Source organism: Podarcis pityusensis, assembly GCF_964106645.2.
Source record: "Podarcis pityusensis genome assembly, chromosome: 3".
NCBI lineage: Eukaryota > Metazoa > Chordata > Lepidosauria > Squamata > Lacertidae > Podarcis > Podarcis pityusensis.
This window is the reverse complement of record NC_138026.1, coordinates 25,201,717-25,222,735: the sequence shown is the minus strand read 5'-3', so window position 1 is coordinate 25,222,735 and position 21,019 is coordinate 25,201,717. Positions and strand designations below refer to the sequence as shown.

The window sequence follows — 21,019 nt, the reverse complement described above, 5'->3', positions numbered from 1 at the left end:
ATAGACTACATTGTTTTGTTGCTAGTATGCTGCCTAAACTTCCTGTGTCTGTTTTGGAAGTTGTTTTATTCTCTTTTTAATGGTAGAATATTAATGTTTTTAAATGTTGCCTCTTGAAAGGCTTTGGGTAACAACGCAAATTAATAATACTGCAATTACTGGTGCAACACCATTCAAAATACTGATGCAAGAATCACACTACACACAAACACACAATTTGAACGCCAGTTGCATATTTGCAATAAAATGCAAATATTTTTCTTAAGTGCTTATTGTTTTTTTTTAAATGTCCAGAAACATTAGTAAACTGTATACTCAAGCCAAACAAAAATAAACATTTTAAAGCATTCCTGAGATGAACTTCGCATCAGGATCTCAGACATCGATACAAGTGTTCTTTGTTATTTGGAGTATCTGAATTTCTTCCCTGAAGCACAAAAAGCGGCCTCTTTTCAATTGTGTTCAATTGTGTGCACAGCCCAGATATGAATTTAAGTCCTACCTGCAGCAAAATAAGACTAGAACGAAGTCAATACTGCTTTAATCTAAGAAGCACAACCCTTAAGCAGCCACAAGGGATCCTTGTGAGCATCTGCTTGTCCTTACCACTTGGAAGCAATGAACGTTGATGCCTCTGGTGAAGTTTTCCTTTCAAAACCTGCATCGAAGCTTCCATGCTTTCGGCCGCTTGAGAGACAGCTTGAGTCTCTTGATATGAATATTTGGAAAGTGCCAAAAACTGTGAAGGAGCCATTGTATCATATCTTTCGAGAAGCCTACATAAGAAAGAAATAATGGTGATTAAAAACCCTTTAATTATGCTGTCATTTCATGGGTTTTCATGGGTGCGCTTACTGCTCCATCATTGTTTATCAGCTTCTCTTTGTGGGTATTTTAAATACATTTTTCTCTCTCTGTTCAATCACATTCCTGGCCTTTTAGATTCAAGAGTTCTCTTTCTACTTCAGTCTGTGCTTCCTATCATAGACTGCAAAAGCTGTTCATGGTATATTTATTGTATGCATTTATTATACTCTGTTTAACATACATAAACGTAGAACTCACAAAGGGTGGAAAATGTTTTAATTTGCTGGAAGCCACAAAGAGAAGCTGGGGCAACCCATGAGATGGATGGCAAAACAAATCTATTATTATTATTAAATCCATAATTTGGTTCATTTTATTAGATCTGAGAGCAGATAGATATGCGAGACACTGGACATTACATAGAAACAGTATTTCTAGAGGGATTTTTGTGCCACTAATGACTGGCAGTGTTAATGTTAATTGTAAACAAATAAGTGTGTGTTCAACACCTGGTACATGGGGGGGGGGGGGGACCCAGTAAAAATAATGCAGTCTGAAAGGAAGAAAAACTACAATAGAAATCTATTTCCCTATTAGGATTCAAGTTCAAGCTGAGGTCACAAATGAAACTTGTTCACTCAGCGCAAGTTCTTCCAAAACTTAGTTCATTAAATCAGCAAACATAACCCTGAAATCCTTTCTATGGAATGATTAAGAGCTTCCCAATCTGAAACTGGATGAGAAACTGCCTCTTCAACCCAGGAGTGCTTTTTCATCCTCAAGGGCAGTGCTGAAACTCATTTGTATTGTACTGCCTCTTGCTTCAGTTATTTGCGAGCTAAACATTTGGGTTTTCACAGTGCTGTGCACCCTGTTACTTTCTGAAGATCAAATCTGAAATATGCACTTTCTCCTTCCTTCATTGTTTCCCACTCTGCCGCCCCCCGCCCTTTCATAGTTTGAAAGTTCTTGGTCTCAATGCACCACTGATGCTTCAAAATCAAGGATTATTAAACTTTGGTAAAGAATACCCCTTCAGGGCACAAATTAACATTGTTCAGCATGCTCTCCCCAAACATTGCTGAGAATTTGGAACACACTCTCAGGTTACAAAATTAATGATTTGTAGATTACTTAAAACAGTGCAAATTTCTGTTTTCATTCACGCAATTTAGTGAATGTTCAGTGCAATGTTTTTTGCTGCTCCCACACAGCTGCGATATTAAGTTTACACCTGTACATACATCTGTTAGAAAAAATTTAAGGTGCATACACATAGCAGACACACTCTCCACAGAAAACCAACCCTTCACCCTTCAAATTTTAGGAAATATTCCTTGAGAAAATTACACATTATTTTAGCACACACAACAATCCCAAAAGCAATCTTGGCTCTTCTTATAACTCAAGTATTTCCTCTGCAGAAGGAAATATCTTGGAGAAACCTTTCCCAGTAGGTCTTTTCACTTACAAATCCTGTCTTAAGGGCATATTTTGTGTATGAATAAGGTATGCCTGCAAGAACTACAGTATTTACCATTTCAAAAGAATGGCCAGGCTGCCCAGGTAATGCAGTCAGCAAAACCATTTTAGGTACCTTGACAGACAGGAAAGAGTCACTCTCAAATCTTTGTTGTAGACCACCTACTTATGTGATCTATCTCACTCAATGGATCATCACCTTGTTGTGGTGAGTGGGTTTGCACGTTCCTATGACCCTTGTGAGGGACGTGGGTGTTGCTGTGGTCTAAACCACTGAGCCTAGGGCTTGCTGATTGGAAGGTCGGCGGTTTGAATCCCCACGATGGGGTGAGCTCCTGTTGCTCGGTCTCAGCTCCTGCCAGCCTAGCAGTTCGAAAGCACATCAAAGTGCAAGTAGATAAATAGGTACCGCTCCAGCGGGAAGGTAAACGGCGTTTCCATGTGCTGCTCTGGTTTTGCCAAAAGCGGCTTAATCATGCTGGCCACATGACCTGGAAAAACTGTTTGCAGACAAACATCGGCTCCCTCGGCCAGTAAAGCGAGATGAACGCCACAACCCCAGAGACATTTGCGGCTGGACTTAACTGTCAGGGGCCCTTTACCTTTTAATACCCTTGTGAGTGAAGCCATTGGGAGTTTCATACTCCCTGCAGGGTCACCCAAGGCAGTAAGGTCATAGGGGAGGAAGTTAGGCAAAGAATGGTCCAAAAAGTTCTCAACGGCAGAACAGGTAGAAGATAACAAAGCGGTATGTTACGACGGCTGTGAAGGCAGATGAAGGATGCAGCAGATAAGAATCCACTGGTTGTCATGATACTCATGCCATTGGAATTACTGCGTATGGGACTTCCGGGGTGGCGCCACTGGCAATGGCGGACTCCCTCTGAACTGGAGGGACTAGCTCCGCATGAAACGGGTCTTTTCCGCTGCGGCGAAGCGGGGACCCTTCTGGAAATCACAGGTGGATGAAGCCTGTGACCATGGGACTCGGCGGGCACCCTTAGCGCCCCCCCAACCCACAAAGGAACCCACAAACGGGCTCCGAAGTGAAGAGGGGGAAGTGGCGCAGTGCTGTGAGTCAGTTGCTTTTTCTGCGGAGCGAAGCCGCATAGTCGTTGCTGGAGAGCGCTGCCTTTTTCCTGGGACAATTTGGCATTTAAAACAACCAACCGTGAGTACTGGAACATTGAATATTTGGACTTCAAATAAGAACTGGCGAAATAAAAAGGAATTTGGACTTAAAAATTAACCCTAATTTGGTACTGAAACGGGAAGGTTTAAACAGGAAGTCACCCTTCCGTTTCCTTGTAGTCAGAACAAAGCAAAGACAACGCAAACTAGAGCCTTAAAAATCACTTTTAAAGGATCGACTTTCATCATTTAAAATCGCTGAACCTCCCTTCGGTAGCAGGAGAAGAAGGGGGATCTTTTCTGAGCTGTTTAAACCTGCAGAAGTGAATCTAAAGCAAAGTAATTTTCCACTGTCCTGACCCTGGAGCGGGGTGTCAGAATTGACGTTTGAAGCTCATTGACCAGAAACAAATGTCTTTGACAGATAGTTAAAAGAAGAGAAACATTGTGACTCCATTGTTTCCTTTCGTCTTTTAAAAGAACAAATATGGACAAAATATCTTAAAAAAGAAACTTTGTTGCTATTGTTTTCAAGAAAAAGAACAACCAGAAGTTTTTCCCCCTAGAGGGGAACTGTGAAATTGTAACTAATTCCTGGGAACTTGCAGCTGTCACTGATTACAACTGTGGGAAAGAATTTGTGACCTTGTAGGACAATGTCTTCAGAAGCACTGTTGGGTGCTTTCTGTAAAATAAATGCCCTATTGGATCAGTTAAGTCAGAAGACGGATTTCATGACTAATGCGGCCAGAACCTTTGAACAGGTAGTGGGAAACTATATGGAGCCCACCCAGGAATCAAAACAGGAGCATGCCATGACAGAACAACTGAAAGAGGAGGACCTTGCTGAATCTTGGGCGCCAGAGACGGAGGGAGCTGCGGCCCAGCAGGAATATAAACTTTTGGATTTGATAAATGAACTTGGAAAAAACCAGACTTGGAAAGATAAAATCTGGTTTGGTTTGGAAATGGGGGGTTGGATAGACCCCCCCCTTTACAGGGAGATTTGGACTTTTCAAGTCTGGAAAGGGGCCGTCAGATGTTTGGAGCTGTGGGGGCTCTCAATTTTGAAGGGAATCTGGAGCATGCTTGTAAATACTACATCGAGCCTATCCTGGACTATGGAAAAGGGATTGTCTTGCTGAAAAGGGTCAAAAACACTATCAAGCTGGAGTTCCCACGAATAAAAGGGAAATATAAAGAAGAGTTACAGAAGGGACATGGAAGAGACTTGAGGGCCTCGGATATAAGATTGCCAGGTTAATGTGCTAGATTAATAGGATAAAAAGGACTGACAAACCCGGGACCAGGAGGAAGGGACGTTGGATGAAGACTGGATTGCTTTTTTCTTTTATTTTTATCATTAGGACTGTTGTATAAAATTGATGAATGTTAGGAAAATGTTGAAATGAAATTATTTGGCTCTTATAAAAATGTCTAAAGAATTAGGTAAGAATGTTATGGTTTAGGAGAAGTTGGTAAAAATTAAGATTTAAGTTTTAAACTTTAAGGTTTTCTATAAGATAAGATGAAAATAGATCAAGGTAATGTGATGACAGAATACTATGAATTATGGAAAGGATTTGCTGTGATTATTATAAAACAGGATACAGGAAAAGGGAGGAGGAGGAGGTCAAGGAAAGAAGGTATTGAAAGTGGAGAATTGGAGAATGATGGTTTTATTTTTTTTCTTTTTCTTTTTCTTTTTCTGTCTTGTTTTTTCTTTTGTGTAATTTTTTAAAAAACTCTTTTTTCAATAAATATCATTTTTTTAAAAAAAGAATTACTGCTTATGAAAAGCTTGGCCTATCGCTCAACATTCAAAAAACCAAAGTGTTGCACCAAAAAGCACAAAACAACCTTTCTGAAATGCCATAAATCCAGCTCAATGGTGTAACTTTGGAAAGTGTCAATCACTTCTCCTACCTGGGCAGTTATATTTCCACAAGAGCCAACACTGATGCTGAAATCCAGCATCGCCTGAGATCTGCAAGTGCAGCTTTCTCCCGACTGAAGTGCAGAGTGTCTGAGGACTGGGACATTTGCAGGGAAGCCAAAATGCTTGTTTTCAAGGCTATTGTACTACCAACCTTACCGTATGTCTGTGAAACATGGACCACTTATAAATACCATCTTCAACTCCTTGAAAGATTCCATCAACGGTGTCCCCGAAAAATGTTACACATCACTTGGGAAGACAGGTGAACTAATGCCAGTGTACTGGAAGAAGCAAAGATCACCAGTGTCGAAGAAATGATTCTTCAACATTGACTTAAATGGTCTGGTCATGTTGTTTGGATGCCTGATTATTGTATTCCACAGCAACTACTCTATTCTGAACTTAAAAATGGAAAGCTGGTGGTCAGCAAAAGAGGTTTAAAGACTCTCTCAAGGCAAATCTTAAAAAATGTAGTATGAACACTGACAATTGGGAAACAATGGCCTGCGAGTGCTCCAATTGGAGAACAGCCTTTACCAAAGGTGTCATGGACTTTGAAGACACTCGAACTCAGGACAAAAGGGAGAAACGTGCCAAGAGGAAGACACATTTGGCAAACCCTCATCAAGAACAACTCCCACCCAGAAACCTATGTCCCCACTGTGGAAGGATGTGTGGATCCAGAATTGGCCTCTACAGTCACTTAAGGACTCACTGTTAAGACCATGTTCATGGAAGACAATCTCTTTTTTTAAAAAAATAATTTTTATTAACTGGCCAATCATATCAAATTAAATCATATCACATAAATTCCGAATTACAAAGCCGAATTTTAAATTTTGTTGGGGGGACCCATATTTCAAGATCCGAAGGGGAAGACAATCTCACTCAGCTACGAGTGATTGCCCTAGAAGTTGTGATGTATGTATGATGCTTTTAGGGTGGTCTTTGACCAAGGGGTGGGGCAACATATACAGTCTTTAAAGGGGCTTGTACAATTTTGTTCTGCGTCTGTCTTACCTCCTTGCAAGGGGGGGGGACGGACTCTGTTGCAACAGAAAAATAAAGATCTGCCTTTCTTTTCACTGGATCCTGCCTCTATCCATTCTTCTCTGACTGATCATGGACTGAGGAGACCCAGAGTCCCTTGGGGAGCTGGGCAGCAAAAGCCAACCCCCAATTTATCTATACCACCTCTGAGTGTACAAATAATACGTTGATCCCGTTTATTTATATATTGCCTTTAAACCCTGCTTTTCTTCCAGGCATATCAGTTGGCATGTGTGGTTCTCAACTCTTTTATCCTCACAACAATCCTATGGGGTAGGTTAGGCTAAGAAACAGGGACTGGCCCATGATCATCCAATGAGCTTTAAGGATTTGTACCTGGGTTTCCTCCAGCTCTCCTCTGGAACCACAACACAGTTTAATAGTTTGTTGTAAGTTATGTGGGCCTTGTTTTGCTGCAAGTTGCAGTTACAAAGTTGGAAGAATTAGAATACTTAACAGAATTTCTTGCCGCGAGCATAGATTCTAATCATCCATAAGTTGCTCATTTTCTACCACCCTCGTGGTTTCTGTGCCTGTATGATCTGGAATCAGTGCTTTAATCAGTATAAATCTTTTTCTCCACTTTAAGCCTATTATTGTAATCCAGAGTCCCATATGTAAATTATGAAGTGCAGAAGGCTTTTTTTATTATTCTGTCCTGCCTTGATGCAATTGTAAGGTGAATGTAGACAGGAAATTCTGTAAGCAGGCACCTGCAAGAGATCACTGAGCAAGGTCAGGTATGAGGTTGCTATCTCACCTTTCTCTTCTTCTGGCTGTTTCTTCACCTTGGATGGAAGTGGTTTCCTGCAGAGTTCTCCTAATTCCATGCTCTTTTACTTTTCCTATACATGTTTAAAAGAGAGTCACCACAGGACCAAAGCATAATTTGACATAATTTGTAATAGCAATACACAAAAGCATGCAGCATGCCTAACGCTTTGAAAGAAAATGTAATGAAAATGATATATAGATGGTATATGACCCCAGTCAAACTTGCAAAAATTTACCACCTGACTGACAATAAGTGTTGGAAATGTAAAGAGTGTGAAGGAACATTCTTCCACCTATGGTGGACATGCCCTAAAGTGAAGGCGTTCTGGGAAATGATTTATAATGAACTGAAAAAGGTATTTAAATATACCTTCACTAAGAAACCAGAGGCCTTTCTTTTGGGTATTGTCGGCCAAGGGGTGGTAAGGAAGGACCAGACATTTTTTATGTATGCAACAACAGCAGCAAGGATATTAATTGCAAAGCATTGGAAAACTCAAGATCTACCCACACTGGAAGAATGGCAGATGCAACTGATAGACTACATGGAACTGGCCGAGATGACCGGCAGAATTCGAGACCTGGGAGAAGAGAGGATTGAGGAGGATTGGAAGAAATTTAAGAACTATTTACAAAAACATTGCAATTTGAGTGAATGCTAAACAGGACGCTAGATCAATATAACTGAGCACCACTTAACTTAGATGATTTTAAGAAAATAAGTGAGATTGAGAAAATATAACTCTCTTTGAGGAGTAGAAGATTATGAAACATAGAAGGGATATAAGATTGCAAATAAGATAATAAATTGCTGACAAAATGTTATAACGATGAAAGTGGGAGCGGGAGATGTGAGGAAGTCCAAAGAAAATGTGAAATTATGTCAAGATATATGTTACATTGTTTATTATGTGTATTGCTATTTGTAAAACCCAATAAATTTCTATTAAAAAAAAAAGAAGCATGCAGCATGCCATGAATTGGACATAGGTCAACGTAGGTCAGCCTAGGGTGAACATCTGGATAAGCAGAAAGCCGGGAACAGGCTATCTCCGCCACCCAAATGCCCCCCTGGACTCAGGCACAGGCACAACCCCCTCTCAGGGGTTGACCAAACCATCGTGTCCCTGAAGTCCTTTAACGGAATACACTTCACATAGGGATGGCGAGAGCGTTCTCCCATCCCTATCACCTGAACCAGAGCCTATCCGCAACCTTACAAAGTTGTGACAATTTGCTACACAGCAGGCGAAACCCAAATGGCAACAGCCAATCAGCCAAGTGGGGAAAATTCCTGCTGTACCCCTGTCTCAATGACAGATGACACACGATGGCATAGCAAGGTCAAGCGCACAAGCCCTAAAAGTAGGGAGAGGTGGGCGGGTGTTCCAAATGCACAAGCCGAAAGAGGAAGCTCTGGGTCACGTGCATGGGCATAAATAGATCCCGTGATCCATTTAGCTTGCGTCCCATTGGCCTGATCAAACCCAGCATCAAGGAACCTACCAATTGGGTGTTGTGGCTATCCAATCATACCCATCCATAACACAGGGTTAGGTTGCCAGTTCTCACTGCAACACGTGCCCTCTTTAAGGGAGGACCCGATTTGTGGAATGCTCTCTCCAGGGAAGTTCACATGGAGCCTTCATTATATATTTTTAGGCACTAAGCAAAAACATTCTTCTGCAACCAGGCCTTTGGCTGATTAGTACCTTACAGATTGGGGTGGTGTGTATTTTTTGTTTTGTTTTTGCTGGATACAGCAGGGACTTTTGCAGCAATGGAAACTCCCTAACAGCAGAGCCAGCAATGAGGATCTAGGGCAGGCACCCCCAACCTTTGGCCCTCCAGATGTTTTGGACTACAATTCCCATCATCCTGACCACTGGTCCTGTTAGCTAGGGATCATGGGAGTTGTATGCCAAAACATCTGGAGGGCCGCAGGTTGGGGGTGCCTGATCAAGGGTTTGGAACGTTTTGTAAGACTCCTAACTGCTGCAGCTAGTGGACCACATCAATACACAGTTAGGAATGGGACCCTGATGCTAAGGCTTTCTAAAGATGGAAGTAATAAATGAAGTGTGAATTCCCAAAAAATAGCATGCCATGAGATACAATATAATTTAAAACTACACATTCAGAACTTTATCGGGACAGAAAAGGTGAATGACTTTTCTTTACCCCAAACAGGGGAATAAAATCCTATAAAAATTCTCAATAAAGTAAACCAAGAGGTTTTTTTAAAAAAACAATATTAGGGCTCCCCCCCTCCAAATACATCAAATGATACTTAGGGCATTATGTGTGCCCCTCTTCCCCCTGTATTGTAAAGAATGTTTTCGTTTTTACTTACTGAATAAGTCATTCCTGCCCCATTGGACCAAAGCAAGGAAAACAGCCACACTGACCATTGTTATTAAAATTATGAAGAAAATGAATACTCTCATCTGAAAAATAATGAAAGCCGTACAGTGAATGAAACTAGGACTACAGTTTATAAGAGCAGCATATACAGTACATTAGTTTTCTAGCTGTGCACAATTTGATCCTATTTCAGTCTCTTTAAATATTCAAGTAATCAGAAGTTTAACCTTCACCATCCAAATCTATGTAAAAATAAATAAAATGAGATACAAAAGTTGAAACAAACTGATTAAAGGTTTTCTTACAATCAAGTGACATATTTTTTGTTAAATTAATAAATAACTTATATTGCATAGAGTTTAATTAACAAAGGAAAACGGGCACAGAGTGAAACGAGATAGCAGAGGTTTGCTTAAAATAAACATTTCAAATAAAATGCCTCCCATATTCCAATTAAACTTCAAAACAGTACACATAATTACATTATTATGTTTTATTTGCTTAAAAAAACCCCTTGAAAACTTTCTAGATTGAAATCGCTGTAATTCAGAAGAATCACATTAAAGCCAATGCATGTTGTTTGTAGGAAGTTGGTTGTTGGTTGCAGCTGGAGGGGGAAAATGCATATTTTATAGATGAACATAATTTACACTACATAATTAAACCTAAAGGCACATGCTTTTGGAACAGAGCTTAACCGTGGTTCATTTACGCCCTTTCATCAGTTGATAACTGCAACATCAACCTCCACATATTAACCTCAATATCAACCTCAACATCAACTTCTACATATGCCTCTGCTATCAGTGATCTAGTACCAAAGACAAAATTTCAAGATCACCTCAGTGCTTTTCAGTGGAGCACTCCTATGCCATTATAAATCAAGTCTATGGTAACCAGTTCAGGAGTAGAGAAACTACTCAACCCATCTTAAGTTTGGTTTTACCTTTGCAATACGCTGGTGAAAAATCCTGCATGCATATTTAATTGTCACACTCCTTGTGTGTATATGATTTGAAAATCCCTGCATGAAATAGTACCCACAAGAAACACACAACAAAGGCGTGTTTTTACGTATTTCAAGCTAAAAATGTGGGCTCCAAGAAACAAAAGTTTTAGAATCTGACCTTTATTCCTGCTGAAGTTCTGCAGCTGTGTTGTTTATCACTGGCACCAATTCTCCTGAAACACTACAGCGAAATGCTTTCCAAGGCTCCAGCCTTCAGTATAAACTTGCTCTATGCACGAATAAGCCTGCCAGTCTTCAGTATGAACTAGCTGTACACTTCTGCTCGAGTCCTGCTTTGTAGGCTTCTCATGGGCATCTTGTTGGCCACTGTGAGAACTGGATGCTGGACTACATCACTCTTGGCCTGATGCAGAAGGGCTATTCTTACGTTCTTACTGAAAGTGATTTGATGCACTGCTGTTGGCCCATTTTATTTCTATTTTTGCGCATATAACACAGCATTTCATCTTCATGGTTTGCGTTCCAATAATTGGTTTATTCTACTCCACTAATATTGCACGGCCCACTTCCCTTTAGTTTGGAATTTTGGAGTTCCAGATATTTGGACTACGTTTTAACCTGAGATGTATTTGCAGAGGAGCAGACAAGGTGGTTGGCTCAGGGCCACAGGTACTGAGAGTGGCATTTGCATCACCGTTGGTTGGGTGCCCCATGTGCCACCTGTTATGTACTGAAGTTCTCACCCTGGGCCAGCAAGGGGATACTGTAGATAGTTTTCACTCAGGTCTACATATGCAAATATGGAATTGAAAGTGACGTTCAGTGATTGGATAGTTACAGAAAGTTGTTACTGTTGCATTGTAGTGGACCTCTATATAAACAGGCTGGCTGAACCCTTCAGTTCAGTTCTGTTCTGGCCTATGAATAAACAAGAGCTGTTTGAAGAAGTGCTGTGTTGTCTAATATGTTCACCCACAACTTAACACCCACAGTGTGAGCTGTGTGAAGGGGGCCTCTGCATGGCAGCAGTGAAGGAATGCCCTCCATCCCACAGGACAATTAAACCCTCCTGCTCCTGGTTGGGCATTAGAGAGGGAGGAGATGCAGCATTTGACATCCTGACCAGATGTTTAATTAGAGTTTAGCCCTGCCCTGCAAGTTGATGAAGGACTGGATCTGGGGCAGGACAGTGGTTCCCAAGTCAGCCTGGATTCCGTTGGGGCATGGTGGGAGAGGATGTGCATATGAGTGTGTGAATAACAAATTGCTGCAGGAACGTGGAGAACTGAATTACAAATGGGAAACAATGAAAGAAATGGAATTGCCAGGTCCTTCTGTCCCTATCTAGAAGCCCATGGCAAATAATACTATGCAGCATGAAGCGATTGGATGCACAAAACCTTACTCCTTTTGGAATAAAAAAAAATGTCCAGACCCATAATTCTGATTCAAAGCTTTAACAAGAAGAACTTCTTCAAAACAGGTACAAAAACAGTCAATGATACATCCTGAATAATTCCACAAAGCATATGCTTTATCCAAGCATAGATGATTCTTCTTAAATATATAACAAAATTAGAATCAGAGCAAAAGCAAAGTGTGTTGTGAACCACGGGGTACCTGGTGGCAAGTCCAGCTGGTATACACAATCCCAAGGCAGATACTAGTGTGTAATCCAGCAGGTCAACCGGTCCAAAGTCCAGTCAGATCAGATTCCTGCCTTTACAGCCAATCCAGGGGTTAGGGCACCTGGAGGTCAGTCCCACACAAGCACAGTCCACAAGAGCTCCCCGGAGCAGCCAAGCCATGGTTCAGCCAATATAGAAGAAGAAGAAGAGTTTGGATTTGATATCCCGCCTTTCACTCCCTTTAAGGAGTCTCAAAGCGGCTAACATTCTCCTTTCCCTTCCTCCCCCACAACAAACACTCTGTGAGGTGAGTGGGGCTGAGAGACTTCAAAGAAGTGTGACTGGCCCAAGGTCACCCAGCAGCTGCATGTGGAGGAGCGGAGACGCGAACCCGGTTCCCCAGATTACGAGACTACCGCTCTTAACCACTACACCACACTAGTGTAGGAAGTTGAGCAGACCCAGCATCTCACTTCTGCTCCCCTTTTACACCTTGCATGCTGATTGCAGCATCTGGGCTTGACAAGGCAGGTGACCCTCACCTGTCCTGAGCCTACTCCAGGTGACGAATCACACACCTCCTTCCCGAGCCAATGAGCTCCACCTGGGCTGAGGGCCCTTACCTGCCTCAGCCTCCTACAGTGTATCTCCTGCTGCTCCTTATGTCTCAGAGCCAGCCGTGTTTGTGGAGAGAGGGGCTCCTCTGGCTCTGGTGAATGGGTCCTGCTGCTCTGGCTCCTGTGCACTGACCTCCATCCCCTCACCATCATCTGTCATCGTCATCTTTCTCTTCCTTGTTGTCCTGCTAGTTGATGACACTGGGGAGGAGAAAGCAGGAACCTTCAGTGGCAGAGGTAGTGCTGGTTGGCTACCATAGCAGCGGTCACTTAGCAGCAGGTCATGAGGCCTGGCAGGGATGTGTTTTGGGAGGCAGAGTTTGGGAGCTGAGGTAGGGAAATGGTTCCCAAATCAACGTAGGTTAGGTTGGGGCAGAGTGGGGGAGATTATGCATAGGCTTAAAAATAATGCAGTGCACTGTATTAGGGCAGATTGCTTGAATAAATATGTACATTAATCAAAACTGCTGATGGGTATGTATGCCTGTATCACAAATTGCTGCAGAAATGTGAAGAACTGAATTTCAAATTGGGGGGAAATGAACAATTGAAATAACTGAAATTGACAGGCCCTTCCCAGAAGCCCATGGCAGATATTATTGTGCAGCATGAAGCAATTGGATGCATAAAAGCTGACTCCTTTTGGAACAATAATTGCCCAGCCCCATAATTATGATTTAAAGCTGTACTAACCAGAACTTCTTCAAAATTGGTACAAAAACAATCAATGACACAGCCAGAAAAAGTCCATAAAACATATGCTTATTCAAGCATAGGGTCGTCTTCTTAAATATATAACCAAACTACAATCAGAGCAAAAAACAAAGCTTTGTCTCTCCCTTAGCCTGCATCCAGCCTAAGGCTACACAGCTCCTGAAGAGGCACCATTATCACATCCTTCTCCCAGTGTGCCTGGGAACAAAGAATGAATGAAGATTTGCAAGTGAACACCTTAATCTAGGGCTGCCATATGTCTGGAATTTTTTGGACATATCCAGGATATGTACATTGCGTCCGGGAGGTTAAAATGTCTGGGGAAACCCGGGTGTATGGCAACCCATTTTGGAAGTGTTGATTTATTTATTTATTTGCTGAATTTCCTTTAAAAAAATAGCTCAAAATCTCTATTTTTCTGAGATTTTGCAACAAACAAACCCTACCTTTATCGCATGATCTAACTCAAACGAGAGCTAGCAGAGAACACCAACAGTTAATCATTAAGCTCAGAAAGCTCTTTCTAGTTTAGTATACGCCAGTGGAATTTTCCAGTGATAAACCCTTAGCAACATACAGGCATTCTCTATTTCAGTGTGCAATTAAACAATTATACATAGCAAAGCCACAGAGCAATGATTCTTTTTAGCTGATAGGTGCATAGCTGCTCCATTTTTTGCAGATACCCTTCCCACTGGGAAATGGACAATCACCCCCAAGACGCCTGTGATGTTGCCGACCAATATCTAATTTCCTGTTGAGAAGGTTGCCTAGAAGAGATAGCGGAGGGCAAGTCCTTTGTGCTGCTATGCTGCTAGCTCCCTCTTGCATTGAAAAACGGGAGTCTAGCCCAGCATGCTGGCTCAGTGATGGATCTTCTGCCAGACTGGGCCTTAAAATGCTGACCTCTTACAATGGTTCTGGAAGGAAAAGTAGTTCAGGCATTGCAACCTAATACTTTGTCAGAGCTGAAGTGAGAGGCCTGGGGCAAGTAAACCTATTTCCCTCCCATGGAAAAGGAGATGGCATAAGGCAAGAATACATCAGGTAAATGTTTCAGAAAGCCATGCTTGTCAGCTGTTTCTGCTTCTTGGACCCATCCCTGGATATTATAGTTCAACAGGCTAGCTTTATCAGAAGTAAACATTAGAGAGATGAATGTGCTTCTCCTCTAGATGAACAAAATAGTGAAAGCAGTTTCATTTCGGCTAACTCATTAAATAAAAGGCTTTAACGATGCATTCTCAAATAGGTTGTAAGCACTGTTAAATACTTATAAGGCTTTAGCTGTTCTTGCATTTTCAGTGAGGGCTGAAACATGTCAAATATACTTTTGTTGGGCTCTTAAAAAGGCAACCTCCCATCTATAGTTGCCCCCAAAAGAAAGAAAACCTCTCCTCAAAGCTGCATCAAAGCATTCTCATTAAGCTAAAGGAGAATTTCCCCTGTGTCAACATTTTTGTTTACAAAGCACCTCAACCTCTTCAGTGTTTGAGGCTGAAGTGTTTATCAGTTCAAACAGCATCCAAGAGGGGAGTTTTGACTTGACAGCCATCTGTACTTGTTTTTAATTAATTTTGAGAAACGGAAAGCCTTTCCCCCACCCCCACATTTAGTTTCTGCTGAAAGCCAAACCTAGGCTGAGCACAGGTTTAGGCCTGCTTCAAAATGGAAAGGCTGTCTGGGAGAACTTGACCCAAGCTGCTCATTTTCAAATATTAGGACCTTTCAGAGAGAAGTCGTGAAACAATTTATCATTTAACAAATTTCAGTAGATGCAAACCCTGCCATGTCTCTGAATGCCTTCAGACTGTCAGTATTATGTGGGAGGGATCATTCATGTGCATACTAATAATTTTAGGTTGTGCAACTAAAAGGAATTAAAGCACTCTTGTCACCCTGGCGCAACAAATCCACTTAGAAAGAAACTGACTTTTTGCAGTTAAGAAAGTCATGGGGAAATGCATCAGAAAGTGTGAGATGAAGAGATGACCAAATACAATCTGGGATGGATGCACCTGTCTGTGTATGTTTCTCTTAGTTTCTCGTTTTTCCAGTCTTAAATGTGAGCACATGAGCACTCACAGCAGAAATTTCAGCCACTTCACTCCTCCCCCAGCCCTCCTCCTGCTGCACTACCATGGTTTGGCTTGGCATCATGTCTAAACCCAGACACACCACAAGCTGTAGTCAAGGTTTGCTTTTGGCTTACCAGTTGTGGTTTGTCTGAGGGAGACAAACCATGAGCCCAGGGTTGGACACAATGCCAATCTAAACAATAGCTTGGCTCCAGGTAGCGTGGTAGCAGGATGACCAGGGGAGGAGTGAAATGGCAGTGATTTCTGCTGTGAGACTCCAGCGTTTGTGCTTAACCATGGTTTGGCTTGGTGGTATGTAGAAACTGGGCTTCTATAAACTGTGGAAGGCTAGTTTTGTTCTCACTGCAGTGCTGCTCCCAAGCATAGAGCTCTGCTTTCCCCTGCAGCACTGAATGTCAAGCCACTCATTTATTTGGGAGAAAGTCAACATGTGGATTCACGAAAACCACTGGGCAGCAGCTACAACTACCGGTACTCCTCTATCCCTGGTGACTCCAGCCATAACCTACAGAGTGTGACAGAATACTATCAGCTGTCTTTCATATGTAGATACTATCATTACAGTGGTACCTCAGGTTAAGTACTTAATTAGTTCCGGAGGTCTGTACTTAACCTGAAACTGTTCTTAACCTGAAGCACCATTTTAGCAAATGGGGCCTCCCGCTGCCGCCGCGCTGCCAAAGCACGATTTCTGTTCTAAACCTGAAGCAAAGTTCTCAACCTGAAGCACTATTTCTGGGTTAGCGGAGTCTGTAACCTGAAGCGTATGTAACCTGAAGCGTATGTAACCCGAGGTACCACTGTATAAGTTAAATGCCAGGGTTAGCGTTAGGAAATTCAAGGTTAGAAGATGCTTGAATATATGGGAGGAAAGGGATGAGGGCTTGTAAAAAAAATAAAAGCCACCACCACCTGATCATTGCCATTTTAGCCAAATCATGCCCCCCCCCCGTAGCTAAGGGGAGGTGGTCGTATCTTACAACCCCAATTGGAGCTCTACTAGCTTTTGTCTCTATCTCTGACATTTAAAAGCTGTTAAGCGTTGGTGAAAAGCTGCCTTTACTACTTAGATTTTACTTTTCCTCCCCACTCTCTCTGTTATTTTGTGTGGCTGTGGTGTTATTTTTCTTGCAGACCTTCTATGGCTGGATGAGAAATCGCATTTTGCAAATTATCTGATTTATAGCTGTGTTTCCCCCGCTTGGTTTGCATTAGAAGCGTGGCAGACTGAAAGAACCTGAAACTTCTCAACATATAATTGCTTTTAAAAAAACAAAAACCCAAAGCCATGGAGTTTCTTAAGAATCGAGATTTCCCTTATGTAGGTTAAATAATTTCTTTTGCTCTGCTAATGACTCAATTTAGTTTGGAGCCCTTTGTTTTTCTTTTTAACAACACCACTTTTCTTCTGCCCTTTGTGCTTTAATTGAAAGGCATTGATTCACAAAGCACAAACTCTTGCAGCTTTTCTTCAGTGGAAAGTTTGTGGGGAGGAGAAGCCTTGTATGTAAATCAATACCACATTGCCTAAAGACTAAAAAAAAACAACCAAAAACAAAAGGGTCCCATCTGTCCCATTCATGTAGAGCATTCTTGTGCCACTTTTTATTTATAGCTATTTTTAAAATGTATAAAATGTATACAACCCAAATGGCTTCTGAGTGGATTTAGCAACCATGACTTCCTCCCATGTAAGGCTTGGTTTCCAGACCCTTGATCATCTTGGTTGCCTTCCTCTGCACATGTTCCTGCTTGCTAAAATCTTTCTTAAATTGTGGTGCCCAGAATTGGACACAGTATTCCAGGGGTGGACCAGGTGTAGTCTGATCAAGGCAGAATAGAGTGGTACTGTTGCATGCACACGAAAGCTCATACCAATGACAAACTTAGTTGGTCTCTAAGGTGTTACTTATGGACACGGGTGGCGCTGTGGGTTAAACCACAGAGCCTAGGACTTGCTGATCAGAAGGTCGGTGTTTCGAATCCCCGCGACGGGGTGAGCTCCCATTGCTTGGTCCCTGCTCCTGCCAACCTAGCAGTTCGAAAGCACGTCAAAGTGCAAGTAGATAAATAGGTACTGCTCCAGTGGGAAGGTAAATGGCGTTTCCGTGCGCTGCTCTGGTTCGCCAGAAGCGGCTTAGTCATGCTGGCCACATGACCCGGAAGCTGTACGCCGGCTCCCTCAGCCAATAAAGCGAGATGAGCGCCGCAACCCCAGAGTCGGTCATGACTGTACCTAATGTTCAGGGGTCCCTTTACCTTTAAGGTGCTACTGGAAGGATTTTTAAATTTTTGCTTCGATTATGGCAGACCAACACAGCTACCTACCTGTTCCCTTGTCCAGCAGCTCCTTCCCCCATCATGAACAGGGCCACATGGACTTAGCTCCTGTGACAATGCTGGTATGTGCACATCCCATCTAGCCTTTGGTGGATGGCATTTGCTTTGTGGTGCAGGGAGCTTTGCTGCTGCTGCTGCAAAGAGGCCCTGAGTGCGCATGAGAAACAAACAAAACCATGAAACCTATTCATCCTTCAACGCGAGTACATTTTAAAACAGGAGCTGTATTTTGGTATTTAATGAGAGACTGGCATCTTAAAGAGGTCAGTCAATATAAAGTGTAGAAGTCTGAATTCATATCCAGGTTTTCCTAAGTCTCTTGCTTTGAGGCAGACCCGCAGTTTGAGAATTAAGCTTTAAATCCAATCACACCCCATTACAATATTAGGCAGGGATTCAGCAGTTGCCGTAGATGTTAGACATAATATGTAGGCTGATCCCTGATAATCTCCTTTCCTCGGGGTTTTTTGTACTGTCTGTTCAAGGTTCCAGGGGATAGGGAGTCGTACAAAAGCCAGGTGAAAGTGAACATTTGTGCATAATCCTCTTTCAGTCGAAAGGCTTTGTAGTACTATAACTGAATAAAGATGCTGGATTGCTTCTTCAGAGGAAAGCCAAGTAACCCTGTCGTTAACCTTTCTGCAATCTTGTTCTGTCAGATTTACTATATAAGGCTGCAAGGGATCTATAAAAGATGAGGCCAAAATCCGAAGTGCAATGACTTGGAGGAAAACTATGTTGAAATCAATGGAATGCACACCTGCGTTATTGGTCTCGTCTAGCACACAGTAATGTATGCTTTGGACAATACGACTTGAGCACACTTACTGAGGTGTTTGGAAGCAAAGTGGAAACGTAACAGTATTCTCATGCTTAGGACAATACATCACTGGCAGTCTTTGGAACACTAACTGCTAGAGTGGCCTTTCGGATAGAGTAAACAAAATAGTTTGGATAATTGACGTCATGAACATCTCCAAAATCCAGGATTATTGCTTTAATGCTCTGCTGGGTTTGAAATCCTTGCTGCTTCTAGTCTCCCACTGTGAATAAGTGGTAGGAGTTTGTCTGACATGTTGTTTTTATTTAAAAAAAATATGAAAATGATTTACCACACAGAACAAAACTAGTAACAAAAAAGTACAAAGAACATGATAAGAACCTATTCTAGAGGGCAGTAAACAAGTGGTAGATGTTTTGACTAGAATAATAAAATAATTAAACAAGGAAGGTGGTTTGTAAATGTTTCCTATCACAGTCCAAGCTAACTTCAGAAATTCAAGCAGATGATTTATATTTGTGGTTCCTCATTGTTTTGAATCCCCTCACACTTCCCATTTTGGGGTTTGTTGTGGTGTTATTTGGTAGACAACGTGAGGCGAGCCCTGGTCTGGCCAGGCCACAGGGAGGCAAGTTGTAAACAAGGCCCTTGTAAATTCTGTGAGGGCAGTTTATATATTTAAAAACCTAGGAGTCATATGAAACCTGAATGTTTCATGTTATTCCAACTCGAAAAGAAACAAAGCCATTACTTAGAAGTCTGAGTTAAACCTCGGTTGGTGTAAAGCTCCCTCCCCCATTGCCCCCAAAACTTTTTTCAGGTTACTGGTTTTGAATTAGTCAGCTGAAAGAAAAGAAAAGAAAGATTTAGATGGAAATAGGTAGATTTAGATAGAAAGGCACAGCAAGAAAGAAATACCAGTTCACATGCACACAGCTTTTTTTCAGCTGGAACTCACCAGAATTAAGTTTTGGCACCTCTCAGGTAGGCGCCATTGCCATCATAAGAGAACAAGGGAGGTGTTCATGGTGAGTTCCGGCACCTCTTTTTCTAGAAAAATAGCACTGTGTGTTTGTGTATCTATATATCTATATCTAATCTATATCTATCTACAACAAGGGTGGGAGTGATTTATGTAGGGTCAGTTGAGCAAGTGCAAAAACTTCTAGGTGTGCTATGCAGGGAAATTCGAGTGCTTCAGCAATGGAATAAATGGCTATATGTTTCACCTATTTGTGTGTTCAGATCCAGAGACCTCCCCCCTAAATAAAGATACATTTGACTCAAATTTTAGTTTTGGGTTTTTTGGCAGAATTTAGGCCACAACTTTATTGATTACAGAAAAGTGAGTGGTTGCATAGGCTCTGGTTCGACTAGCTCCCTGCACCCTTGCAGGCAGCACTGACCCAGGGCATCAGTATAGGTCAGCCAAGGGTGAACACCTGGATAAGCGGAAAGCCGGGAGCGGGCTAACTCCACCACCCAAATGCCCCCCTGGAATCAGGCATGGGCACAACCCCCTCTCAGGGGTTGACCAAACCAGTTGAGTCCCTTGATTCCTTTAATGGAATACCATTCACATAGGGATGGCGAGAGCGTTCTCCCATCCCTATCACATGAACCAGAGCCTATCTGTAACCTTACAAGGTTACACAGCAGGCGAAACCCAAATGGCAACAGCCAATCAGCCAAGTGGGGAAAATTCCTCCCGTGCCCGTCCCAATGACAGACAACACACGACGGCATAGCAAGGTCAATCGCAAAATGCCCTAAAAATAGGGAGAGGTGGGCGGGTGTTCTGAATGCACGAGCCGAAAGAGGAAGCTCTGGGTCACGTGCATAGGTATATATAGGTCCCTCGATCCGTTTGGACTGTGCCCCATTGGCCAGATTAAACCCAACATCGAGGGACCTACCAATCGGGTGTTGTGGCTGTCCAATTTACCCACCCACAAGACAGGAGGTCAGTCTCCAGGTCTCACTGTAACACATGCCCTCTTTTAGGGAGGACACAATTTGTGGAGTGGAGATTTGCTTAATGAAATGCATTGGGCCTGCTGAGTCCCAGACAGTACTGAACAGATTTCCAATGTTTAGGTTCTGAGAGGCTGTAGATCAGTGGTTCCCAACCTTTTTTTGGCCATGCCCTACTTTAGCATCTCTAAAACCCTGATACCCTCTCTGCCTGTGACGTATAATTCTTATTATTCAAAAACTGAACTCCTCTTCACGTGGAGGAAGCCTAAAAGGCCATTCACTGTTAATAACTCATTCTCGAATCCCCCCCCCCCAAATCAAATTGCCCCCTTGTGGGGCGTGTGCC

The 21,019-nt window shown here is 42.3% G+C and overlaps 1 protein-coding gene across 5 annotated transcripts in view; it reads right to left on the bottom strand.

Moving 5' to 3' along the window:
• Window positions 1-21,019, bottom strand: part of TPO (thyroid peroxidase) — a 94,753-nt gene that overhangs the window by 56,910 nt on the left and 16,824 nt on the right. For 4 of the 5 annotated variants that reach the window (XM_080999027.1, XM_080999029.1, XM_080999026.1 and 1 more), the window contains exons 1-4: window positions 12,769-12,945; window positions 9,537-9,630; window positions 7,170-7,254; window positions 607-776 (exon numbers count right to left, since the gene is read on the bottom strand). In XM_080999027.1, coding sequence (XP_080855153.1) covers window positions 607-776; window positions 7,170-7,254; window positions 9,537-9,630; window positions 12,769-12,915 — 496 coding nt within the window. In that variant the 5' untranslated portion in view covers window positions 12,916-12,945. Of the gene's footprint in view, window positions 1-606; window positions 777-7,169; window positions 7,255-9,536; window positions 9,631-12,768; window positions 12,946-21,019 lie in introns of those variants that run through there. The other variant, XM_080999028.1, reaches the window with a different exon arrangement.